At 41.8% G+C, this 20299-nt stretch overlaps 3 protein-coding genes across 8 annotated transcripts in view; 2 read left to right on the top strand and 1 right to left on the bottom strand.

Annotated features, from left to right (window-relative positions):
- TDRD9 (tudor domain containing 9) overlaps positions 1 to 1170 on the bottom strand; it is a 66664-nt gene extending 65494 nt beyond the window's left edge. Inside the window, exon 1 of one of the 2 annotated variants that reach the window (XM_048069836.2) lies at positions 670 to 1170. In XM_048069836.2, coding sequence (XP_047925793.2) covers positions 670 to 827 — 158 coding nt within the window. In that variant the 5' untranslated portion in view covers positions 828 to 1170. The remainder of the gene's footprint in view (positions 1 to 669) is intronic. The other variant, XM_048069837.2, reaches the window with a different exon arrangement.
- Positions 1171 to 1273: 103 nt separating this feature from the next.
- On the top strand, positions 1274 to 5865 carry ATP5MJ (ATP synthase membrane subunit j). The gene is made up of 4 exons (XM_048069838.2): positions 1274 to 1432; positions 3631 to 3754; positions 5207 to 5227; positions 5684 to 5865. The coding sequence occupies exons 2-4, from the start codon at positions 3631 to 3633 to the stop codon at positions 5701 to 5703; spliced, it is 165 nt and encodes a 54-aa protein (XP_047925795.1). The 5' UTR covers positions 1274 to 1432; the 3' UTR covers positions 5704 to 5865.
- Positions 5866 to 17413: 11548 nt separating this feature from the next.
- PPP1R13B (protein phosphatase 1 regulatory subunit 13B) overlaps positions 17414 to 20299 on the top strand; it is a 73093-nt gene continuing 70207 nt past the window's right edge. For 2 of the 5 annotated variants that reach the window (XM_066998407.1, XM_048069867.2), the window contains exon 1: positions 17414 to 18196. In XM_066998407.1, coding sequence (XP_066854508.1) covers positions 17537 to 18196 — 660 coding nt within the window. In that variant the 5' untranslated portion in view covers positions 17414 to 17536. Of the gene's footprint in view, positions 18197 to 18864; positions 19336 to 20299 lie in introns of all 5 variants that reach the window. The other 3 variants (XM_048069866.2, XM_066998409.1, XM_066998408.1) reach the window with 3 other exon arrangements.

The following is a 20299-nucleotide window of genomic DNA, read 5'->3' as shown; positions in this document are numbered from 1 at the left end:
AGAGCACAGCCATATCTTCCACACTAAAACCTTTTAAATGTTTTACAGAATCATCTAGGTTGGAAGAGACCTCCAAGATCACCAAGTCCAACCTCTGACCTAACACTAACAAGTCCTCCACTAAACCATATCACTAAGCTCTACATCTAAACGTCTTTTAAAGACCTCCAGGGATGGTGACTCAACCACTTCCCTGGGCAGCCCATTCCAATGCCTAAAAACCCTTTCAGTAAAGTTTTTCCTAATATCCAACCTAAACCTCCCCTGGCACAACTTTAGCCCATTCCCCCCCCCCACCTGGCCATTGCTATATTTATGCATTTTTTTAACTCCTTGTATAAAAAGCAGACCTCCATCGGCAATTCAGAACTTAGTACCAGCAGCACTTTTACACGAGGGGCTGAAAGGAGACAAACGTTTCGACGTGCCAGTTTTGTGCTCTTTTTGAGGCAAAGCCAGAAGCAGGCAGCCCGTGCAGCCCAGGAAGCCAACAGCAGCACCCCGAGCTGCACCCACACAAGGCACTTGGGGCAGCTGCAGGCACACACATGCCCTGAGGACACACGCTGCTCACCCCGCTACCTCAGGCACGGAGCTGACTGAGGGAAGGCGCCGCAGGTGCCCCCACACGCAGCCCCTCGCCCTCACCACCAGGAGCCCCGCACTCACCCCGCGGCCACCGGCGGCTCCCGAGGGCCATCGGGGCAGCCGAGGGGACTTCGGGGGGCTCCGGCGTGCGCTTCGCCCCCCAAAAACTCGACGGCGGTCACAGTTTTGCCGACGGTGAACCAGTCGCGGATCTGCTCCGCCGTCAGCGCCCGCAGCATGATGGCGGCGGCACGGCCTCGCACTGCAGCCCCGAGCGGCTCTTTTACCGCGCTCGGGCTGGCTCTGCCCACACCACGTGACCGGGCGCCTCGGCCGGGCGGCGGCGCTGAGGGGAGGCGGCCGCCATGTTGGGGGGGGCGGCCGCCATGTTGGGGGGGCAGCGGGCGGAGCGGCGTAGGGCCGGGCGTTGGCTCCCGTTTGCGCTTCCCGGGGCGATAACGCGCTCCTCTCCCGGTCACAGCACGAAGCACGATCCCTGCCCGATCACAGTACAAAGCACGGTCCCCTCGCGGTTCCAGGGTGCGCCACCCCGTCTCTCCCCCAGGGAAGCAGCCCCCAGGCGCGGAGCCGCTTCAGCCCGCCCCGGCGGGTGGCTGCCTGCCGGTGCCGCCCGCTCCCCGGGCGCCCAGCTTCCTTCCCCCGCGCCTGGAGGAGCGGCTGGGAGCCGGGCTCCGCTCCTCCGCAGCTGCAGGGGGCGCTGCCTGGCCGCGGCCGCCCCTGCCGGGCCGGTGCCTCCCCTTCCCGGCGTCCCCCGCAGCGGCACCGGCGGCTGTCCCCGCTCCGTGACCTTCGGCGGCCGCCGCGCTCCCCCCCGGCCCTAAGGGTGGGTGCCGCGGGGCGCACCTCGGGTGGGGGCGGCTGGGGGCAGCCCCCGGGAGGTGCTGGGTGAGGGGGGCGGCCGTGCTCTGCCGTCGCCCGTCGGTGCGGGAAGGGCCGCGGGGCCGCGCTCCGAGGGGTGGTGAGGGCGTGCTTGGGAGGGCGGAGCAGAAAGGGCATGCCGCTGTCGGACGGAGGGGTTTTGAGAAGAGGTTTCATCAGTGTTGTGTCCGCTGAGGCCTTGGGGGAAGGCCCCCCAGGCAGCAGTGCGGGCTGGGGGGTGTGCTGCTGGAGAGCAGCTCTGCAGAGAGGGACCTGGGAGGCCTGGTGGGCAGCGGGGTGACATTGAGTCAGCATTGTGGCTTAGCAGAAGGCAGCGGTGTCCTGGGCTGCATTCGGAAAGGTGTTGCCAGCGGGTCAAGGGAGGTGATCTTCCCCCTGGGGCTCAGCCCTGGTGAGGCCACGCCTGGAGTGCTGTGACCGGTTCTGGGCTCCCCAGTGCAAGAGGGACGTGGAGCTACTGGAGTGCGTTCGGAGGAGGGCTGTGAGAATGATGAGAGGACTGGAGCACCTGTCATTCAAGGATAGGCTGAGAGAGCTGGGCCTGTTTAGCCTGGAAAAGAAGACTGAAGGGAGACCTCATTAATGTATAAAAACACCTGGGGGGTGGGCATCAAGGGGATGGGAACAGTCGCTTTTCAGTTGTGCCCAGCCGCAGGATGAGAGGCAGCGGGCACAAACTGAAGCACAGGATGTTCAGGCTCAATATGAGGGGGCACTTCTGTACTGTGAGGTGACAGAGCACTGGCATAGGTTGCCCAGAGAGGCTGTGGAGTCTCCTTCTCTGGAGATATTCAAACCCACCTGGATGCCATCCTGTGCAATGTGCTCTAGGTGATCCTGCTCGGCAGGGGGTTGGACTGGATGACCTCCAGAGGTCCCTTCCGACCTTGGCCATGTTGTGATTCTGTGAACAAACACTAAAAACCTTGGGGGGAGTGGTTTTCAGTGCTCTTAATAGCACAGGTGAAAGCACAGCACAATTTCAGGAAATATGAATGTGATTGAGATGTCTCTCCATAAACTAGTAAAGAGAAATGTGGACTTGTCTGTATTCATACATTGATTTCCATGAAGATGCTTTCATTAAGTACCATCTAAATTTTTCCAGTTGTTTTGACATTGGCTGCCCTTGTCTCCTTTTACCCTTGATGGTTGCTAAAGGATGTTACACTTAGCACTGGGAAATAAGTGAGAATGACCTCACAGAAGTTGGAAAAAACAAGAACTGTGCTTCTGTCCTGGGGTGCTGGCTTGACATATACTATCCATATCTGCATATAACTGTTTATAATGGGTTGTATTGTGTTGGGTAAAGTGTTCTGCTTGTTTAAGTAGAAAACAGTAGAACATGTTGTATTGCTGTGTAATGTGGTGCAAATGGTATGCCAACAGGTTGTATGGGAGTTAGTTTTATTTTAAAACATATCTTACGCAGCTTTCTGTGTTTACCTTGACTAACAAAGCTGGATACACAGAAGAAAAAAAATCAGTAGGCTCTCTATTCTCAGGACATATTTTAAAAGTAATATATTCATGATAAATCTTGAAGTTAGTAGCTTATCTTGTGTTTTGCTATTTTGAGTAGAAATTACCATGTTGGGAGACATGGTAGATGTGGGCGAGGGAGGGAAACTGACTTGGTAGTGTAAGGAAAGAGTCTGTCTAGCTTGTGTGGAACAAGGTTTTGCTCCTGAGAGAGTCTGGAAACAAACAAAAAGTCACCGATAAAGGGAGAGGAGCCTACGTACTGCTGCTGTGCAAATGTTCCGTTGATCATCTTTGAGTCCTTTCATCAGCTGGAATACATTTTTGTGTGTGTTAGCCTGTTAAGTTATAACCTTAATTCTGAATTTTCAATGCTTTACTTTGGAATAAGTACTTTTGCATGTTGGGGGATTATTTTTTCAAACCCATAAATTGCTGCTGCTGATGTATTGGGGTGTGTGTGTATATATGTGTATAATACATATAAAGAATATATATAGATATACACTTAAAGTACAAATGCACGTATATACTACTTAGGTATGCATAACACATAGATGTATCAAAGTGTATATATAAGTACATGCACATACATACATAGCAGATAAGAATATAGTTACAAAACTTCTCATTGCAGAACTTCTTATTACCTTTCAGATGGTGCAAGCCATGATTCCAAAGTCATGGAGAGCCATGAGGTTCTACTTCTCTACAATTTATCAAGAAGTATGGGTCGGTATAGCATTAACAGCTTATACCTATTACAAAATTTCATATGGTGGTAAGTTAAACATTTTAATCTTCATTGGCTGTTAATTAAAATCATGGTTTATAAAATGATTGTCCACAACAGCTCAAACTGTCCTTCAACATATCTAGCAAATAAGAAAGTAACACTTTTCCTTAAGGCCAAGTTTTTGCCATAAAAGTTTAATATGTTCAGTGTAGAAGGCTACGCTAACAAAATCATTCATAAACTAGTGTAACAGTGCCTGCTTTATGAATATTAAATAATGTAGACACTGGTTTTAAAAAACACACATCTAATTTGAAATGCGTAGCCAGAGGCTTCTCTAGATTTTTCCTGAGTGATTGTGAGGTTGTTTTGAACTAGAACTTTGATTTTTTTTTTCTTAATATTTGAAAAAAAAAAAAAAAAAAGGCAACTTTAAGAACGGTTTCCCATGCGAACTGTATTAAGTACTATAATTTTGGGCTGATGCACCTTAAAGTATGAGGTACATCACATCACTGATCATTGAATTGTGTTTTATTTGGTGATGCTGGATCTCTTTCTTAGAGAAAAAAAATAGAACATCTAATGTAAAGCTAGTACATTTGAGTGGGTCAGGTCCCTCAAAGCAGAAGATTACAACAGATTATGGTATCTTGAAGGTCCTATTCTTCGATTTGGGCTATGCTGAAAAATTTCCAAGCCAATCCCTTTACTACCTGTCACTAAGAGTTATAAGAAGCTTGATATGGAGGAAGCGTAAGCTACGCATTAACTTAAAGTGAAAATAGCTTTTAATAGCTGTAGCCCTTCCTGAAGTTTAGGGTTCCGTTTTGTATTTAATACATTTACTTACAGAACCTTATGTTGTAGAATAACTTTGGCTGCAAGGGACTTCTCGAGGTCACCTGATCCAAACCACTGCTCAAAGTAGTTAGATCAAGTTGCTGATAGCACCAGTCAGAATTCAAGTGAGTCCCTCCAAGGATGGAGATGGCACAGCCTCTTGTGACTGCCTGCCTTACAAAAAAAATTTACCATATATTTATGTCTGGTCACTATAAATCAGTCTTCTAGGAGAACAATTAAAATGGGAATGTGAAATAAGCTATTTTAATTACAAAAGATTTTAAGGTAAACGGTATTGTTACTACTTCAGTTTACATTCTTCAGTTTTGTGTGTATATATATATATACACACACACACACTATGCAAAACTACCATTCTGTATAAATTTTCCTCAAATCATAGTGGGAGTCTTGATGGCTATGAATTCTAAATGCATAGAATCTTGGTTGATTAAAAATAATTTATATATATATATAATGTTTATGGAAATGTATCAGAAAAAGTACATCTTGTATGCTTTTTTAAATCTCATTCACACTCAGGAAATCGTGAGTTGAGTAATCTAACTGAAATTTATCTGTAAAATATAAACAGGATTTTTTTTTTTAAGTGTAATTGTTCAGCTTGTTTTGTTTTTTCTTTTCCTCTAGGCAAAAAAGCAGTGGCAGATAGTAAGTATTAACTATATAATACCCTCTTATTTGTCATGAGCAGCTATAACTCAGGTTACTTTCTATACCATTATAGATAGGTCATTTGCTCCCAGTTGAATTTGTATATGCAAACATTATTTACATTTTATATATGTAATCAATGACAATAATTCTAGACTTAAGGATAATAGCATAAATAAACTGTAATTACAAATAACCAATACCAATAACCATACCAAACCTGCGGAAGAGTTTGCTGCAATAGCATTTTAAAATGTGTGAAAAAGGATTCTTACTATTAGCTAAGTTTGTTGTACATTTAGTTTGGTGTGGTAGATTTATTTATCAGGGCAGTTGAACCTGCCAAATATTATGCTCAGATTTCGATACAGTTGTCTATTCTAGGTTCTGAACTATGTTCTTGAATTGGTTTACTCTACTGTTTGAACAGTCTAAATCGTGTCTTTGTTTCAGAGTCTTCTGACCATCATTAAAAGATCTCTTCTTGGAGAACGAATTTGGTGTTTGATCATCTTTACTGTACATGAAGCAAGTTACCACCATAGGGAAGTTAATTCTAAAACTGTACCTGATATACTTCTGTACTTAGAATAAATCTGTTGAACAACAAGAAATTAAACATGTTGGACACAGTATACTGGAGTGTATTGAAAATTAATTTTTAGTGTATACGTTTGTTTTCTGCATTTCTTCCACGTTCCACATAGAAGCTTTTACAATAGTACTTTGGAGAAAAAAAAGGAATTTCTGTAATTAAACTTAATAGAATTAGCCAACATTTCATATAAAAGCATTATGCCACTTTTAATAGCATCTTTTCAGTTAGAACCTTTGAAATACTCCATTGCCTTTAAAAATATCTTAACTGAGTGTGCCAAGTGTGATGATGTAACTGGCAGCTTTTTGTCAGCTTGCAGTGCAATACTTTGGGGATGCAAAAACATTACGAAAATGAGTTTTCAGAACTGTACATACTGAACATTCATATCAAGGATACGTAGTGCATAAAATCAAAATTTCACTTTGTCATGTTTTGTTTAAGTTTAGCTTAATCTGCTTTTGAGAAGATTAAGAGGCCTAAGTCATTTTAATGACTTCATGCTTACGTGCATCTTTTTAACTACATCACTGAAACATCTTAAATCTTTCAGCTTGATTAAGGTTTTGTGTTTCAATTTCTTTTACTGTAATACCTGGCTGTAACTTAAATACTTTGTATTTGAATAGTCACGAGCTTGATAATCTTGCCTGATGACGGCATGGTAAACATTCCAAATACTCGTTGCCTTTAATTTCTACAGAATTTATACTTCTGCTTCAGCTTGGTATCTACACCTATTAAGAGTAAAATTACTGATCGTATTTCTCTGAAAACTCTAGTCAGTACTAATACTGACATGAGCTGTGTCAGTTTCAGGTGGTGGCTTTTTTTTCCCCTAAAGGTTGGTATAGCGTTACTCACTTGATTTGAAATGAATAGATAGCTATCTTTCATTCATTCTTGACCTCTCTTCCACAGTTCCTCTCTTCCTTGTTCTGCATCTTCCCTCAGTATGGTTTATCTAATTCTTTCCCCATCAAGTCCATTTTTTCCATGAGTTTTCAATGTTTCTGCCCTTGCTGTGTTTTCTAAAACCCCCCAAAAAAATGAGAAATTTCTTTAGTGTTTCTTTCTTTACGTAAAACCAAAAGCCTCTAAAAGAAGGGAACAAAAAATAAAAAGTAGAAAAGGGAGCCTCAAATTGACAGATATTAGCCAGTGGTGATTACAGGGTGGGTCATAGTTGTGGTATAGTTAATGAGTGGTTCAGATTGAAAATTTATGCCAGGTAAGAAGCTATATGTGCACTTGTGATGCAAATTTATGATCACTGAGTTAGTTCCTAAGATACTACACGTACTTCAAATAATGCTTTAGCAATTTTCAATTACAGAGCTGAGGAAAACAAGCTAGGGAAAAAGCATGAATCACTTCAGGATGTGCTTCTCCTTAGCTATAGAACCTAGCACAGTGGAACTGAGCTACATCAAAATGCTATCCGGTCTCTTAGATGTTAATGGAAAAGCAAGAGGAGCTTTTGCAAAACTGCCCCTGGAGCACAGTTAACTGCACTTTTAGGTAAACTTCACCTACTTCAGTTCTAACACAACATCTGACTTGCTTCATTGTCTAATAGGAAAAGGAAGTACACATGGGAAACACTGCTGGGTTATTGAAATTGCACTTTCTGCTGGAAATTAATGCTGTCTGCAGCTGGGTCTTCCATTGTTGTATTTCTGTTGTAAATTTCTATGACTGTTTCAGAATACTCCTTCCTATTTGTGATCCTTAGCAGACAAATCTCTGCAAAGGGTAAGGGAAGTAGAAGTGCTGTGTATCTTTCAATTTTTTTCACTTGAGGAAGCTGACAGTCAGGTGCTTGACTCAAAAGTAGCAACCAACACACCCATAAGGTGATACGTGTAGTACTATTGATACGCTTTCTGTTCCTCAGTGCTGAAGTATACACTACAGCATAGAAGACAAAAGAGGAAAGTTAGACAAGGCATTTTAAGTGCCATTTATTTACTGTGAGGTGTGAAAGGAGTAATCAGTTTACTTGCAGCACTGGCATCTGTAATGTAGCCCTAGGTAGAGAAGCGCTACAAAATACTATCTCTGCAGTGAATACTCATTTTAGAATGTGGGTTTTTTGAATGGGCTCATTTTGTATGCAAATGACCATTTAAAACCAGGGGTTTTGTCCATGTAGGTAATACTAACCATCATTCACAACTCAGCACTGGTAGAGGAAATATTTACTGCTTATTGTCAGATTGTGATGTGTTCATTTAGCTGCTGCCTGTTTATATTGCTGACATTTCTAAAAGGAGAGGATTAAATTCACACTTTGTGTAGTGAAGTAGTTCCCAATTGCACTTTTCATTTGTTGCCTGTGATAAGGCACTGGCAATAACAAAACCAAGCTTTTGCAGCGTTAGTGGAACAACAAACTCTTACAGAGTTTGAACAGCCTCATTCAATTACTGCAGCATCACCTTGGCCAAGTTTTGCTGTGTTGTGCTGTGGTTTTTTTTAATCAATGCAGAACATGAAAATTCAGAACCAGAGTGCTAACACAATGCTAATCCAAGATGTGGTCATATTTTATTTTATTTTATATTTTTTTTACCATTTAAGTAGTTCTGTATTTTTACCTTGAAGTTTGGTCTTAGAGCCACAGTTTCTCTTCATGAAGCTATGAGATTTCTAGAACGTGAATTTCTAAGTCTTGTCTTACAGCTGAGAATCTCAGAGTATCCCCTGCATGCTAATAAAGTGTCATGGAATACTCTAGAAGAGCAAAATACAGTCAGAGCCAAGGAATCATTAGTCACAGGGCCCAACCTACTTAACCTCTTTAATGTCTACCTCAGGAAAAAAAACACAAATGTGTATTCATGTTAATGGGGAGGATGAGTAAAGTTGCAGGAAATGATCTAAATTAACTAAAACAGCTGAAGTCGTCTCCTGTGTATCTTAATCATGATAGTAAATCACTGAAGTACAAATACACCCTGACATTGAGCTGGTGTGTGTGTATTGTACTCTCATTTCAGTCCCCAAAGAAGAACTATCAGGTGCTTGTTAGACACAGGTGATTATGTGTGATGTCACCACCAGATGGCTGCAATGAAACTAAGTGAGGAAATCAACATCTGAAATCTGTTGTTTCATTCCCGGAAATCTGTAAAGCTACTAGGAAGGAAGGAATAGTGAGATAGGAGATTCCCTTAGGCATTAAATATGTTGTTTAACAATCTGGTAAATGAGAACAAGAAGAAATTACAAGATAGTTCTTGAACAGCAAGCTCTTCATACTAATTTCATTACCTTTAGCAACTAACATTTTGCAGCTAATACTCTTTATTTTATAAAGCCATGTGACTGATTCGGTAATTTATGAGGAACTCATAAACGAGAAATTCCTGAATTCTGTTCTATTGCTGCAGGCAAACTACTTAGGAACAATTACTCTCCCCTAACTCAAAATGAACTGACCACGACAAGAATGGATTCTTTGGAAATTTTAATTAAATTCTGTTAAGTGTACTGCACTTTCTTTGGCTGTGGATTAACAGAATGAGTACTCTGCCTGTGTGTGGAGTTTCCACCCTTATACCACAGTGCTGTGCTTCTCTTAGTTGTGCTGATACAACTGTTTGTGAATAAGATTGGGCAATTTTTAGTAATTCTAGGTTTTTCTCTAAAGTAGTAAAGCAAGCATTTAGGTTTTTTTCTGTTTTGCTTTGGATCCATCTACAGCTATTTACCCCATAGTTGCTTTATAACTCGTATTGTAACAGACTTTTTTTTTGTTCCCAATAAAGTGGCAGATGAATCAGAATTTTTACGTCCATTCACTCTACCAGCTCTCCCAAGTCAAGTCCCTTACAATAATTTAATGCAAGTTTCCTCCTCATAGCGAGTGACACACATGATCAAAGAACTGTCTCTCCTGTAAGAACTGTCATCACTGTCAACACTCACAGCAATAAAAAGAATGCAGAACTCCGCCCTGTATACAAATCAGGAATGTCAGCTTGTGCTTCAGCAAAAAGGTAGAAGCTTGCATCCTTCCTCTGTGGCGGGATGTCACTTGCTCAAATTTCTACTATAAATTTAATTGGAACAGAAGAAGAAACTAACAAGTAGGGAATGGACAACATCTTGATGCTCTATCATTGTAGAAAGAATACTTTGAGTTTCAGTAATAAAGGATAAGTTTGCAAGTGTTTCTTTAAATCAGAAGTTATACTGGTTGTCATCAAATGAAAACACTTTTAATTATGACCTTTAGAAACTTAAAGTAACAATTTTTTTAATTGGTATGACCTTTAACTACTTAATATCCATATATCATCATAGTAACTTCAACTATCTGCTGAAACAAACAATAGAGATTTCTTCAGAGCTAATGAACTGTGTTTGGTAGGAAATGATAATAAGATTCTGTGGGTGGTAGAACTAACAGCAGTATACTGAATGAATCCCATCTGTGATGACTACTTCTGCCTACACAGATTTTTCATGCAGTATCAGTTGTAGTCCTTTATTTCTTGTTTTAACCTGCTGTGTTTAGCATACTTTTGATAATATTAAGAATTACTGCAATTAAGGGGGAATTCTTTAGGTATTAAGTAGAACTGTTGTGAGGTATTTCATACGGAATGCTTTATAAACAAGCAAAATTGCAACAACTAAACTGTGAATACAACCAGAACATTATTAAGAGGGGAGAGGGGATTAATAGAATGGAATAGAATGTGAAAAGACATCTGATATAGGACCAAAAATACATGGAAGAATACTTTTTTTCCCCCTCTGCACTAGAAGCATTTCCAATTTTTGATTAACTCCATACTTACCTTGAGTATGTACATACCAGTCTTAAGCTATACTGTTTTGCAGCAATGACTTTTTAGTCTTGACGCTTCAGATCTTTTACTTGAGTGTACTTGTACACAAAAATAGCCTTTTTTAACTTCCCCTGTATCTGAAATTACAGTCCTCTCCTTATAGTCCTTTGTAAGTCATGTTGTATTCCATGATAGTATCATATCAGATAGAGCTTGAAAAAAAATGGTCCCAGTTGGAATCTCAAGACTTGTTTTTAGCAAAAAATAACTAGCAAAAAATTAATTTTTGCCTTTCATTCAGTAGGCTAAGAATTGCAGACATACCAGTCTTACCAAAGGATCTCAGTCTGTTTCAGTAAACACTAAGACATAAATACTTTTTAGTATACTTTGATTTAATTAATTCTTAGAATAATGTACCTTAACAAAAATATTTTTACTTTGCTTTCAGATTATGCATTCTTTCTTATTAATGCTAACTATCACACCACTTTTTAAATGAAGGCTACTAATTTAAACATGTACTCAGGCCTGTCTAGGAGGACAGAAGCAGAATGCAAGAAAAAATTGTGTGGAACTTTCATATAGCAATGGAAATAAAAACAGAAAAGACGAGTTACTTTAACTTGTGCTGCAGCTTATCCTTTTACAGAACAGAAATACTGGTTTTGAATTGGAGACATAAGCAATATACAAACCTTTAAAGTAGCATCTAATCATCTCCAAGCAAGTAGATTATTATTGTGTATACTCCACCGTGAAGAACGTGGTCTTTTCCATTCTTTCCAATCTCCTGAAGTTTGGCTGCATATTATGATATCTTCTTTGAATAAATCAACCTAAAATAGATTCTAAGCATGTACTGCTGATAAATTTTCTACTGTCACAATTTCTAAGGCTTTTAACTCAATCATTTTCAAGAGGGTTCCATCAATGCCAATACAGTTCATCACCCTTTGCTGTTGACATTATGTTTATCCCGTTAAGAGTTTCAGTAAACCTTGTCATGGCATCATAACAGTAACAACAGGAATTATCCAGAAATATGGTTCTGGAAGGTTATGAGCCAAAGGCACGTAGGAAAAAACAACAACAACCACCAACCTCTCTCTCATTAATGTTCCCTGGCCTAGAATATCATTACCCTACCTGGAAAAGCAATGTTTATACAGTTAGAAGGATGAACCTTAAGCATCAATAAGGTATAAACACTGGGTATTTTCACTTATAACATGGAAAGAACACTGCAAATATGTTAGCTTGCATCTGCTGGTCAGATTATGAGAGTGCAGGTGCTCTTCAATCAAAATGCACTACTAAAAGATGTCTCTGATAGAAAAACTTGGATTCAAAATGAATTGTATACACCTGTATAGAAAACAGCGATGCTCTGACAATCATTTTGTAATAAAAAAAAAAAAACACAAAAGTGATCACTTATGTTTTTTAAACACATTATACATCACAGAAATGTTTTCCATAGAGGTGTATCTTAAACCATACCTATGTATTTTATCTAAATAGATTTGATACCCTGTACTGTGTTTTTGGAGTCAACTTACCTTCTGCATTCAGATCTGTAAAATCTGTGATCAATGAACACACCAAGAAAAGGTAAAGAATGCTTTTATTTCCAGTACTCTAGTCCTAATAATTTGGTGGTTTAAATACTGAATATAAACAGATTGAAATTATAAACCAAACTAAATGTCTGCTTTTTAAAGAAATAATATTCTCCTACCATATGTGAATATTGTTTTTCTCTGCAAGCCTCCTTTGCACATCACCTTGTCTCAGTAATTGCTGAAATCCACCCTCGAGCATATATATGTGTGTATATAAAATCCTTGAGTACTTACCTCAAGTAAGATAACTAACAGTAAGATGTATTCTAGAAGAAACGTATTTCAAATTAGGAATTACTGCGTTTGAGTATGGGAATCACACAAAATGAACACAAATTGGCATCTGATCTAGCGGTAAGCATTAGGAAGCAAAGCAGGATGTTTTCAATTATAGTAAATAAAGCAGTTGCCTATCTTAACCAAGGAAGTGATGATTAATAGAAAAGTTGAAGATTAGCCCACCATTCTTGCAGCATGGGGTTAAAACTAATCTAGTGTCACAGAATTGTTCATTAGGCCTCTGTCTGGGAGGGAGTATTTTAAATCATTTAATACAGAAATTGTCAAGAAAACTTGAGTACTTGACTCACTGAATCATAGCTGAGATACCTGAGAACAATTTCAGACTTACAGGAACAAATGAAACACATGGACATGACCCATCCTTTTTCCCCTCAAACTTTAGAAAGTGATACATGCAAAACAAAGTGGCATATAAAAACAAATAAAGACTGAAGGATTGACTTGTTACTCTATCCCATCTTTAACTATCATTTCAACTAACATCCCATCAGCTAGTTAGTCACAAATGCTTCCACACATAGCCACATTTAGAATTAAAACTGTAAAGAAACATCTTGAGAGCCTGACTGTAAACCTAAACGTACAAGCAGAGAGAACCTCTTCCAGGAGATCTTACTGCTTTCCCTCCTCCTTCTAATATAGTTAGTGCTTTCTGCATCATAAATTACAAGGGAGCAGATTTTGCATCTGTAAAAAGAATGGTGTGTAATGTCTTATACAGCTATTTCTTCTGTAGCTACACCATAAAAAATTAACAATACCTGTTAGTGTAAGAATTTTATAAGAATGTATAGCAACACATTCCCAATGAGGCCAAAGCATTCTCCACTAAGTATGCTTTCTTGCATCATGTGTGTTGGATTAAGCATGTAATTTCTTTAAACAATAACATAAATTGTATCTCTAATCCACTAAATGCAGCGCCGGAACACATGACGTATCAGACACCCAAATCCCCAAGACGTGCACACAGCTCGCCTATAAGCAGATCACACGGCTTCAGTTCTGCTTTAATTATTACGCTCCTTTTCGGAGTGATGCACTGTGTGCATTGTGCTGTGCAAACTTTAAAACATTAGTCATCTGGTCCAGCATACATTACTTTAGAATATTACAAGGTAGGGATGAAAAAGTATCTTTCTCCTATTCACGTGTCTCAAAGACTGTATACAAAACAGACATCAAAGTGTTTCCCTTAGGTTATTATTTATAGTTTATCTCTGAACTGGTTTGGTGGGGTTGGAATGCACCAGCTATACATGAATTCAAACATGGCAGCGTGTGACTATTGTTCAGTATCAATTCCTTTTTGTTGCATCCTTAGGAAGTCTGCTTGAATCTGGAATGAAAGGCTACTAAAGGCCTTAGTAACAAGTTAAAATACCTTTCCTTTAGACACACACATTTACTTTACACAGTATTTCAGTAAAGATTTTAAACTACCAGCATCATCTGGTACAGCACACTGCACCTGCCTGGGGAGTTAGAAGTACCTGCAAAACTCAGCTTCTGAAATCGCTTACCTGCTCCTGGCCAGTTCCTCCTGCATTACAGCAAACACAAAATCTACTTTTTGGAAAGAGAGTTGTATTATGTAATAAAGTAATCCACTAAGCTATTTAAAAAGAATAGATTAACATTTTTGTAATACACAAAGACAAAAAAAAACCTAACCCGCTGGTACTCACTTTTTAGAGATTTTGTTCAGCCAGAAGTGAGGAAACCCACCCTAACAGTGGCTATCTAGAAGCCTCCCCTCTAATCTCAGCTAGTCATCCAGGCTCCATCTTTAATCAATACGAGATAGGCACCTTCAAAGACCAAGACATTTAGATAGTGGGATGAATATCTCGGAATGGAATGAATTGCCTGCAGAAGTGCCTCTCTCCCTTCCCTCCCATCACAGCTTATCTACAGAAGGAGCCCAGATGATGGATTCAGACTACACGTCTAACTTCTAAATTACTAAGGTTGGATGAGAGATGTATCCCACCCTAAATGTCTGACCTCCGAGAACATTTCTTTCTGTCTATAAATAGGAGTACCTGCTATTTAAAATAATCCCCCACATAACGAAGTCTTAAATTAATTAAAAATAAACACTTATTTTCCTGTGACACCTCCAAAGCCTGAAAACATTTTCCTATGTTCCAGAAAAGCACCTCAACCAGTTAATGCAAAACTGAAGAAAGCTTGGATCCGAGAAGGCAGGAAAACTCATTTCCATCCTTCTATGTACGCATAAAAAAACGAGCGGGGGAAGTTCAGACCTGGTAGCTTTAAAAATCTGAAAATATGTACATTTGAAAACTTGGCCATTAGCTACTTAAAAAATAACAACGAACAAACAACAAAGCACACACCAAAAGGAATTGGAACCTTGTCGAGAGTGCTTGTGAAAAAGCTCATTAGTTGTCCAGTCTCCCATCTGCATCTTCAGGAATCTCTGCTTCTCCTAAGAATGTTGTGCATGATCATATAAAAGGCCAGCCAATTTACTAACTATAATTAATATACTTTTTTTTTAATAAATCTGTGTTAAATACAAAACATATTTTGATATTTTTTCTCTATGTAGCCATTATTTTCACAAAATACTGGTGATAATTCATACATTTTGATCAAGTTTCAAATTCTAGCTAAACAAGAGCTCAGCCCAAATCTCAAAAATTAATTATACTGCAAGTATGCAATAGCAATTCTTCATTTTTAATGAATATAGGTTGAACAAAGATCTGTTAAGCTATAGTGGCTTCAACAGAAATTAAATAGTGTTGCTCTGTTGTTGTTTTTTTTTGCCTTTTTTTTTAATACCAAGCAGACCAGGTATTTGCATAATATGTTTTAATACCAACAAATTAGCATAAGCACTTACTTTACTTTAGAAAAAGGCCCATGAATTTAGAGTACCTCTCACAAAGAATGTATTGGGAAGCAAGTAACTTGGATTTTGCATCTCTGGCTTTATCTGCTTCCACAGATAAATTCTCTTACCTTATCTGCTCAGGCATTCCTCAAATCATGTCTGCTTTCACACAACCTCACTTATCTAAAACAGGCAACTGACTTGTAGGTATCATTGGCCCCTTTGGCCAAGCAACGTAATTTCTACAGTTAGACCAGTAGTTTGGTATGGAAATGCTTGGGCATCATGGAAGAAAAAAAAAGTACACGATTACAAGTGAACATTTTCCTGCTCACAGTAAACAAAACACCTGTAGACGTTTTAAGTTGGAATAGTTGGAATCAGAAGGTTTTATAATGGCTGCTCTGCCTCTTGGCCAATAAAAGAGCAATTCTCAAGAAGATTATTCTGCAAGAAAGATGTTAATTTACCACAGTACAGGCACAGTTTTCAGTCTTATGATTCGTAAAGATTGGTTAACTTTTTTTTTTTCATCATTTCTATGGGAAAGTGGAGATGGGAAGGGATGAAGCAATAGGTTTTGTGTTTGTTTGTTTGTCTTCCCCAAGGCAAGTAGAAATAGGAGTAGGAGCAGACTTGCATATAAAGTATGTACTAGACCTTTTAAAGGCATTTCCTCCTAGTCCACAGTATCCAGTCTATCTGGTTGCTGTATAGGTTGAACCTGCACCAGCCAAAAGCAACTTGTCTTAAAGGCTGACAAAGGTTTTATACCAGAGGCCATTATTCCAATGGAGACACTGCATGGAGGAGTGCCTGCCTTCCCGGTGGCAACTGTCTACACCCCGTTCTCCCAATTTTCATTGTTTCAGCACTCCTGCCAATGCAATGGGAAAATAATACCAGGGTAGTATTTTTAGTATTTCAGCTTGCATTAACGATCAGTGAAAACAGGGAAAGGTCAGCTATGACGTATACCTGCAAAGAATTTATAAACTATAATTTAAGAATCTCCAGTTAACAAAAAAATATCTAACCTGGTTAATTAACGAGACAGTAACTTTTAAAGAACAATTGTGACAAAGTTTCACAAATCCCTTGTTGCTAAAATTAAGAATTTCACCCCAAGTATTAAGAAAAAGAGTAAATTTCTATTCTCTGTTATTCTTTTGTTCACTAAAGTTCAATATCAACTTGCTGAAGATAACTCCACCCACGTTTTTTGTTTTGTTTTAAGATAATTTAATTATGAGCCCCTTATAGCCTGTTTTATTTCAGGTCAGCTTAATTGCAGAATTAATACCATTATTCCCAGTAGATCTGAAAGTTATTTATTAGGTCAGAAGTATCATATTCTTACCTATTTCTAAAGCTGTGTGTGGGAGGTGGAATCATAGCTTACAAGAAACTGAGTATGATAATAGGGGTATTGTCAGCTAGTAGCAGTCCAAATAATACTTGCAAAATAATTTCAAACCGACAAAGTATTATCTTGTGATGCTAATCGGATTTTCCTGTAGGACCAAGAGAAGCAGCAGCTGTGACTATCACAACGTTCAAACCAGATCCTGCAAGTACACTGACAGGGACACGTCGTGAAGTCTTAGGCACATATGCATTAAGATAATTTACACAACTATCTGTTACAGAATCTTACCGTATAGGTTAAATTTAACATACAAGCTCATGTTTGAGATTAATATGCAATTTTCGTTGATATTATCGTGCTTAGCCTCAGAGACCTACGCAAGCAGTACCTGAGGTCCTCCCCAAAACTTCCAAAGTTAATGTTTTTTTTTCACTCCCAGCCGAGATCTGTCGCAGTGATCTACAAGCAAAGTAACAAAGGCTGGCGATCAGCCACTGACGGGAACGGTGTAGGTCGATGTGTTTTCCAGATTGGGATTTAAGACTCACAACAATATGAAATTTGTCTACATCGCATGTGCGGCAGCACTAACATATGGTGCTGTTTTGACTTCGCGTCGTGCCTGGCTCCTTCCAAGCTGTTAACTCTCATCTTGCTGCCGCAGCTCTACGGAGAGAGGCCCTGGAGAAGCGAAGGAACCGAGGCTGGCTTTTAATGAGGAGAATGGAGCATGGTGGAGCGTGATGCCAGGCTCCTTGAGGAGTGCTGATATGTGGGGTTTTGTACCGAAATCACAGAACCACGGCACGGTTTGGGTTGGAAGGGACCTTGAGGACCACCTGGGTCCAACCCCAGCCACGGGCAGCGGCACGCTGACCGGATTGAGGCCGCCACTCACTACCCTGGGCACACCCCCCCCCCCATCATGGCCGCCCCCCTCAGCCCACGCTCCCCACGCCCCCTCCGCCCCGACGCGCGCCCCCGCGCCGCTCCCCCCTCCCTTCCCCCTCCGCCGTGCCCGCGCCTGGCCGAGCCCCGCCCCCGGCGCTGCCGCCCGGGCCAATGGCGCGGCGGCGGCCGTTAACCCCTGGCGGGGCGGCGCGGCGCGGGCGGAGCAGGAAGCGGCGGCAGGAGGCAGGCGGCGGCGGCGGCAGGCGGGGGGCGCTAGGAGCCGGGAGCCGGGCGCTGGGAGCCGGGCGCTGCCGCCGCCTGGGCCCCTTCCTTCCGCCCGCTGCGGGCAGCGAGCAGCGCGCCGGGCACCTGTCACCGCCGCCAGGCCGAGCGAGAAGGGCGGCCTCCGGGCTGGGGAGCGGCGGCGGTGCCGGGCGAGGCCCGGTGGTGGCGGCGGCGGCGGCAGCGGGGCTGGCTGGGGAACGGCGGCGACAGCGGCGGCGATGATGCCGGTGAGTGGGAAGGGGCTGAGCCCGCCCTGCCGCAGGCCCAGGGCCGCGGCACCCCCCGGGCTCCGCCCGTGCCCGGCCCCCGGCGCCCCCTCGTGTCCGCGGGGGGCTGCGGGGGGGGGGGGGGGGCGCGGTTGTTCCTCGGTTCGGGTGATTATTATTTTTTTTAACCCCTTCGAAACACCGATTTTTAAAAAATTTTTAGGGTTAATTAATACTATTTCCCGCCGGGCAGGTAGCTCTGGCTCGGCCCGGCTCCCTTCTGGGCTTCAGGCGGTGACACCGCGGCTTGCTCACGGCAGCTGCAGCCCCCCCCGGTCGCGGGGAGCCCCGCTGCCAGCCTGGGTCTCGTGGCTGAGACCGAGACACGAACGGGTCTGGGGGTCCCTCCTGTAAGGGGGGTCCCTCCTGAGTGCCCCCCGATCATAGGGGGTCCCTCCTGGGTGCCCTCCTGTCAGGGGGGTCCCTCCTGGGTGTCCCCCGATCGTAGGGGGTCCCTCCTGTCAGGGGGGTCCCTCCTGTCAGGGGGTCCCTCCTGTCAGGGGGGTCCCTCCTGTCAGGGGGGTCCCTCTCAAACTCTGCCTGCTCTCAGACGTGGGTTCAGGAGATGCTCCGAGGAAGGGCTCACGTGTTTTCGCTGATTCCGCTGGAAAAGAGGGTTTTATTTACAGGTCCTCTGCAGTGCTTGCAGCCGAGACGCCGCAGCAGCATGGGTTTCGGTGGGGGTGTCGGGTCCTTTGCCTCGAGGCCGAGAGGAGGAAGTGAATAGCTTGAGCTGGACGTAAAGTTTCAGGTTGGAGAGTCCAGGTAGCGATTTAAAAGCAGGCAGTATGGCGAGCTTGTCACCGTGCCTCAGCTGCCAGTTGCCAGGTACCAAAACACCGATACTGAGAGAGAATTCCCGCGAACTCGCTCCGGATACCAAAATCCCGAAATTCTTCCTCGGTATCGGCGCACTTGCTCCAGCTGGACGTCGGCTGGCAAAAGCACCGCCGAGATGACCGTCAGCCCTCTCGGCTTCCAGCGCACCTCGGGTTGTGCTTTACATTCATCGCATTCTTACTGGAAGCCCGGCGTGCCAATGACAGGCTAGGTCATGAGAAATGTATTTGCTTCCCATTGCTGCCTCGTGTGCGTTTCAGGTGAATGTCATAACTTCCGTAGTGCGGCGATTGGCTTGCTGTAGAAGTCCCTCTTGTGTTTGTGTTTTTTTTTTTTTTTTAAACTACTGGATGAGTGTTTCTGCCAGTGTTGTTGCCTTCGTGCTTGTTTAAATATAGCAGTTGCTTGTGGTTATTTGAAAGTGTTATAAGATTCAGACTTGTATTATGTTTTTGAAATGTACTTCAAAGCGTTTTAATACTGGCGGCTGAGTTTTAATAAAAACAAATTACCTTGCTGCAGTGGTAGTAATGTAGATTAGAGCTTACTGAATCTGAATCCTAAAATAATAAATATTTTGCCTTTCTGAAGAGCTTTTAAATGCTGTTATGGACTGTCTGTCATAAGGTAGTTGGGAGTATGTGCATTTAAATGGACACTTTAACAGTGCCATTAGTCTGCCAGGTTTTTATCTCAAGTATTTTATTTCTGGACTGCAAGGAGAGGGGGAGAAATACTTACTGGAGTAGTCAGCATATAATATCAAAATAATGTGAACATGTGGCTGTAGTACTGGATGATTTTTTGGGGGGAGATTTCTTATTCTGAAAAGGGAAAAGCTTGTACTCTAACTTGTTCTGTGATGGAATTCCTTGTATTCAAATTCACAGAAGCGTGTTTTCCTTGATCCTCTTTTTTTCCATAATTAGCAAAAGTATATAGTAATAGGAGGAGGACAGACTAATAATACTACAATTATTGAATTGTAACAAGTGGGTATAGCTACAGTTTTCTGTCAACAAATTGAAATGTTTGAAAAGTATCCAACTTTTCTCATTTTTTTAGTGACTTGTATTTATCACATTTGAAGTACTTTATTGAGGCCATTTCTGGATTGGTAATGTTTTTACGTTCCATACTGTCAATTTTAAGAAAGAAGTCATATCTGGAGAATAGAAAATTGAATGATCTATATATCTATCTATATTTAAATTTATTTTATTT

Source organism: Anser cygnoides, chromosome 5, assembly GCF_040182565.1.
Source record: "Anser cygnoides isolate HZ-2024a breed goose chromosome 5, Taihu_goose_T2T_genome, whole genome shotgun sequence".
In the NCBI taxonomy this organism is placed as follows: Eukaryota; Metazoa; Chordata; class Aves; order Anseriformes; family Anatidae; genus Anser; species Anser cygnoides.
The sequence above is the reverse complement of the archived record's forward strand: the minus strand, read 5'-3'. Positions and strand labels throughout refer to the sequence as shown.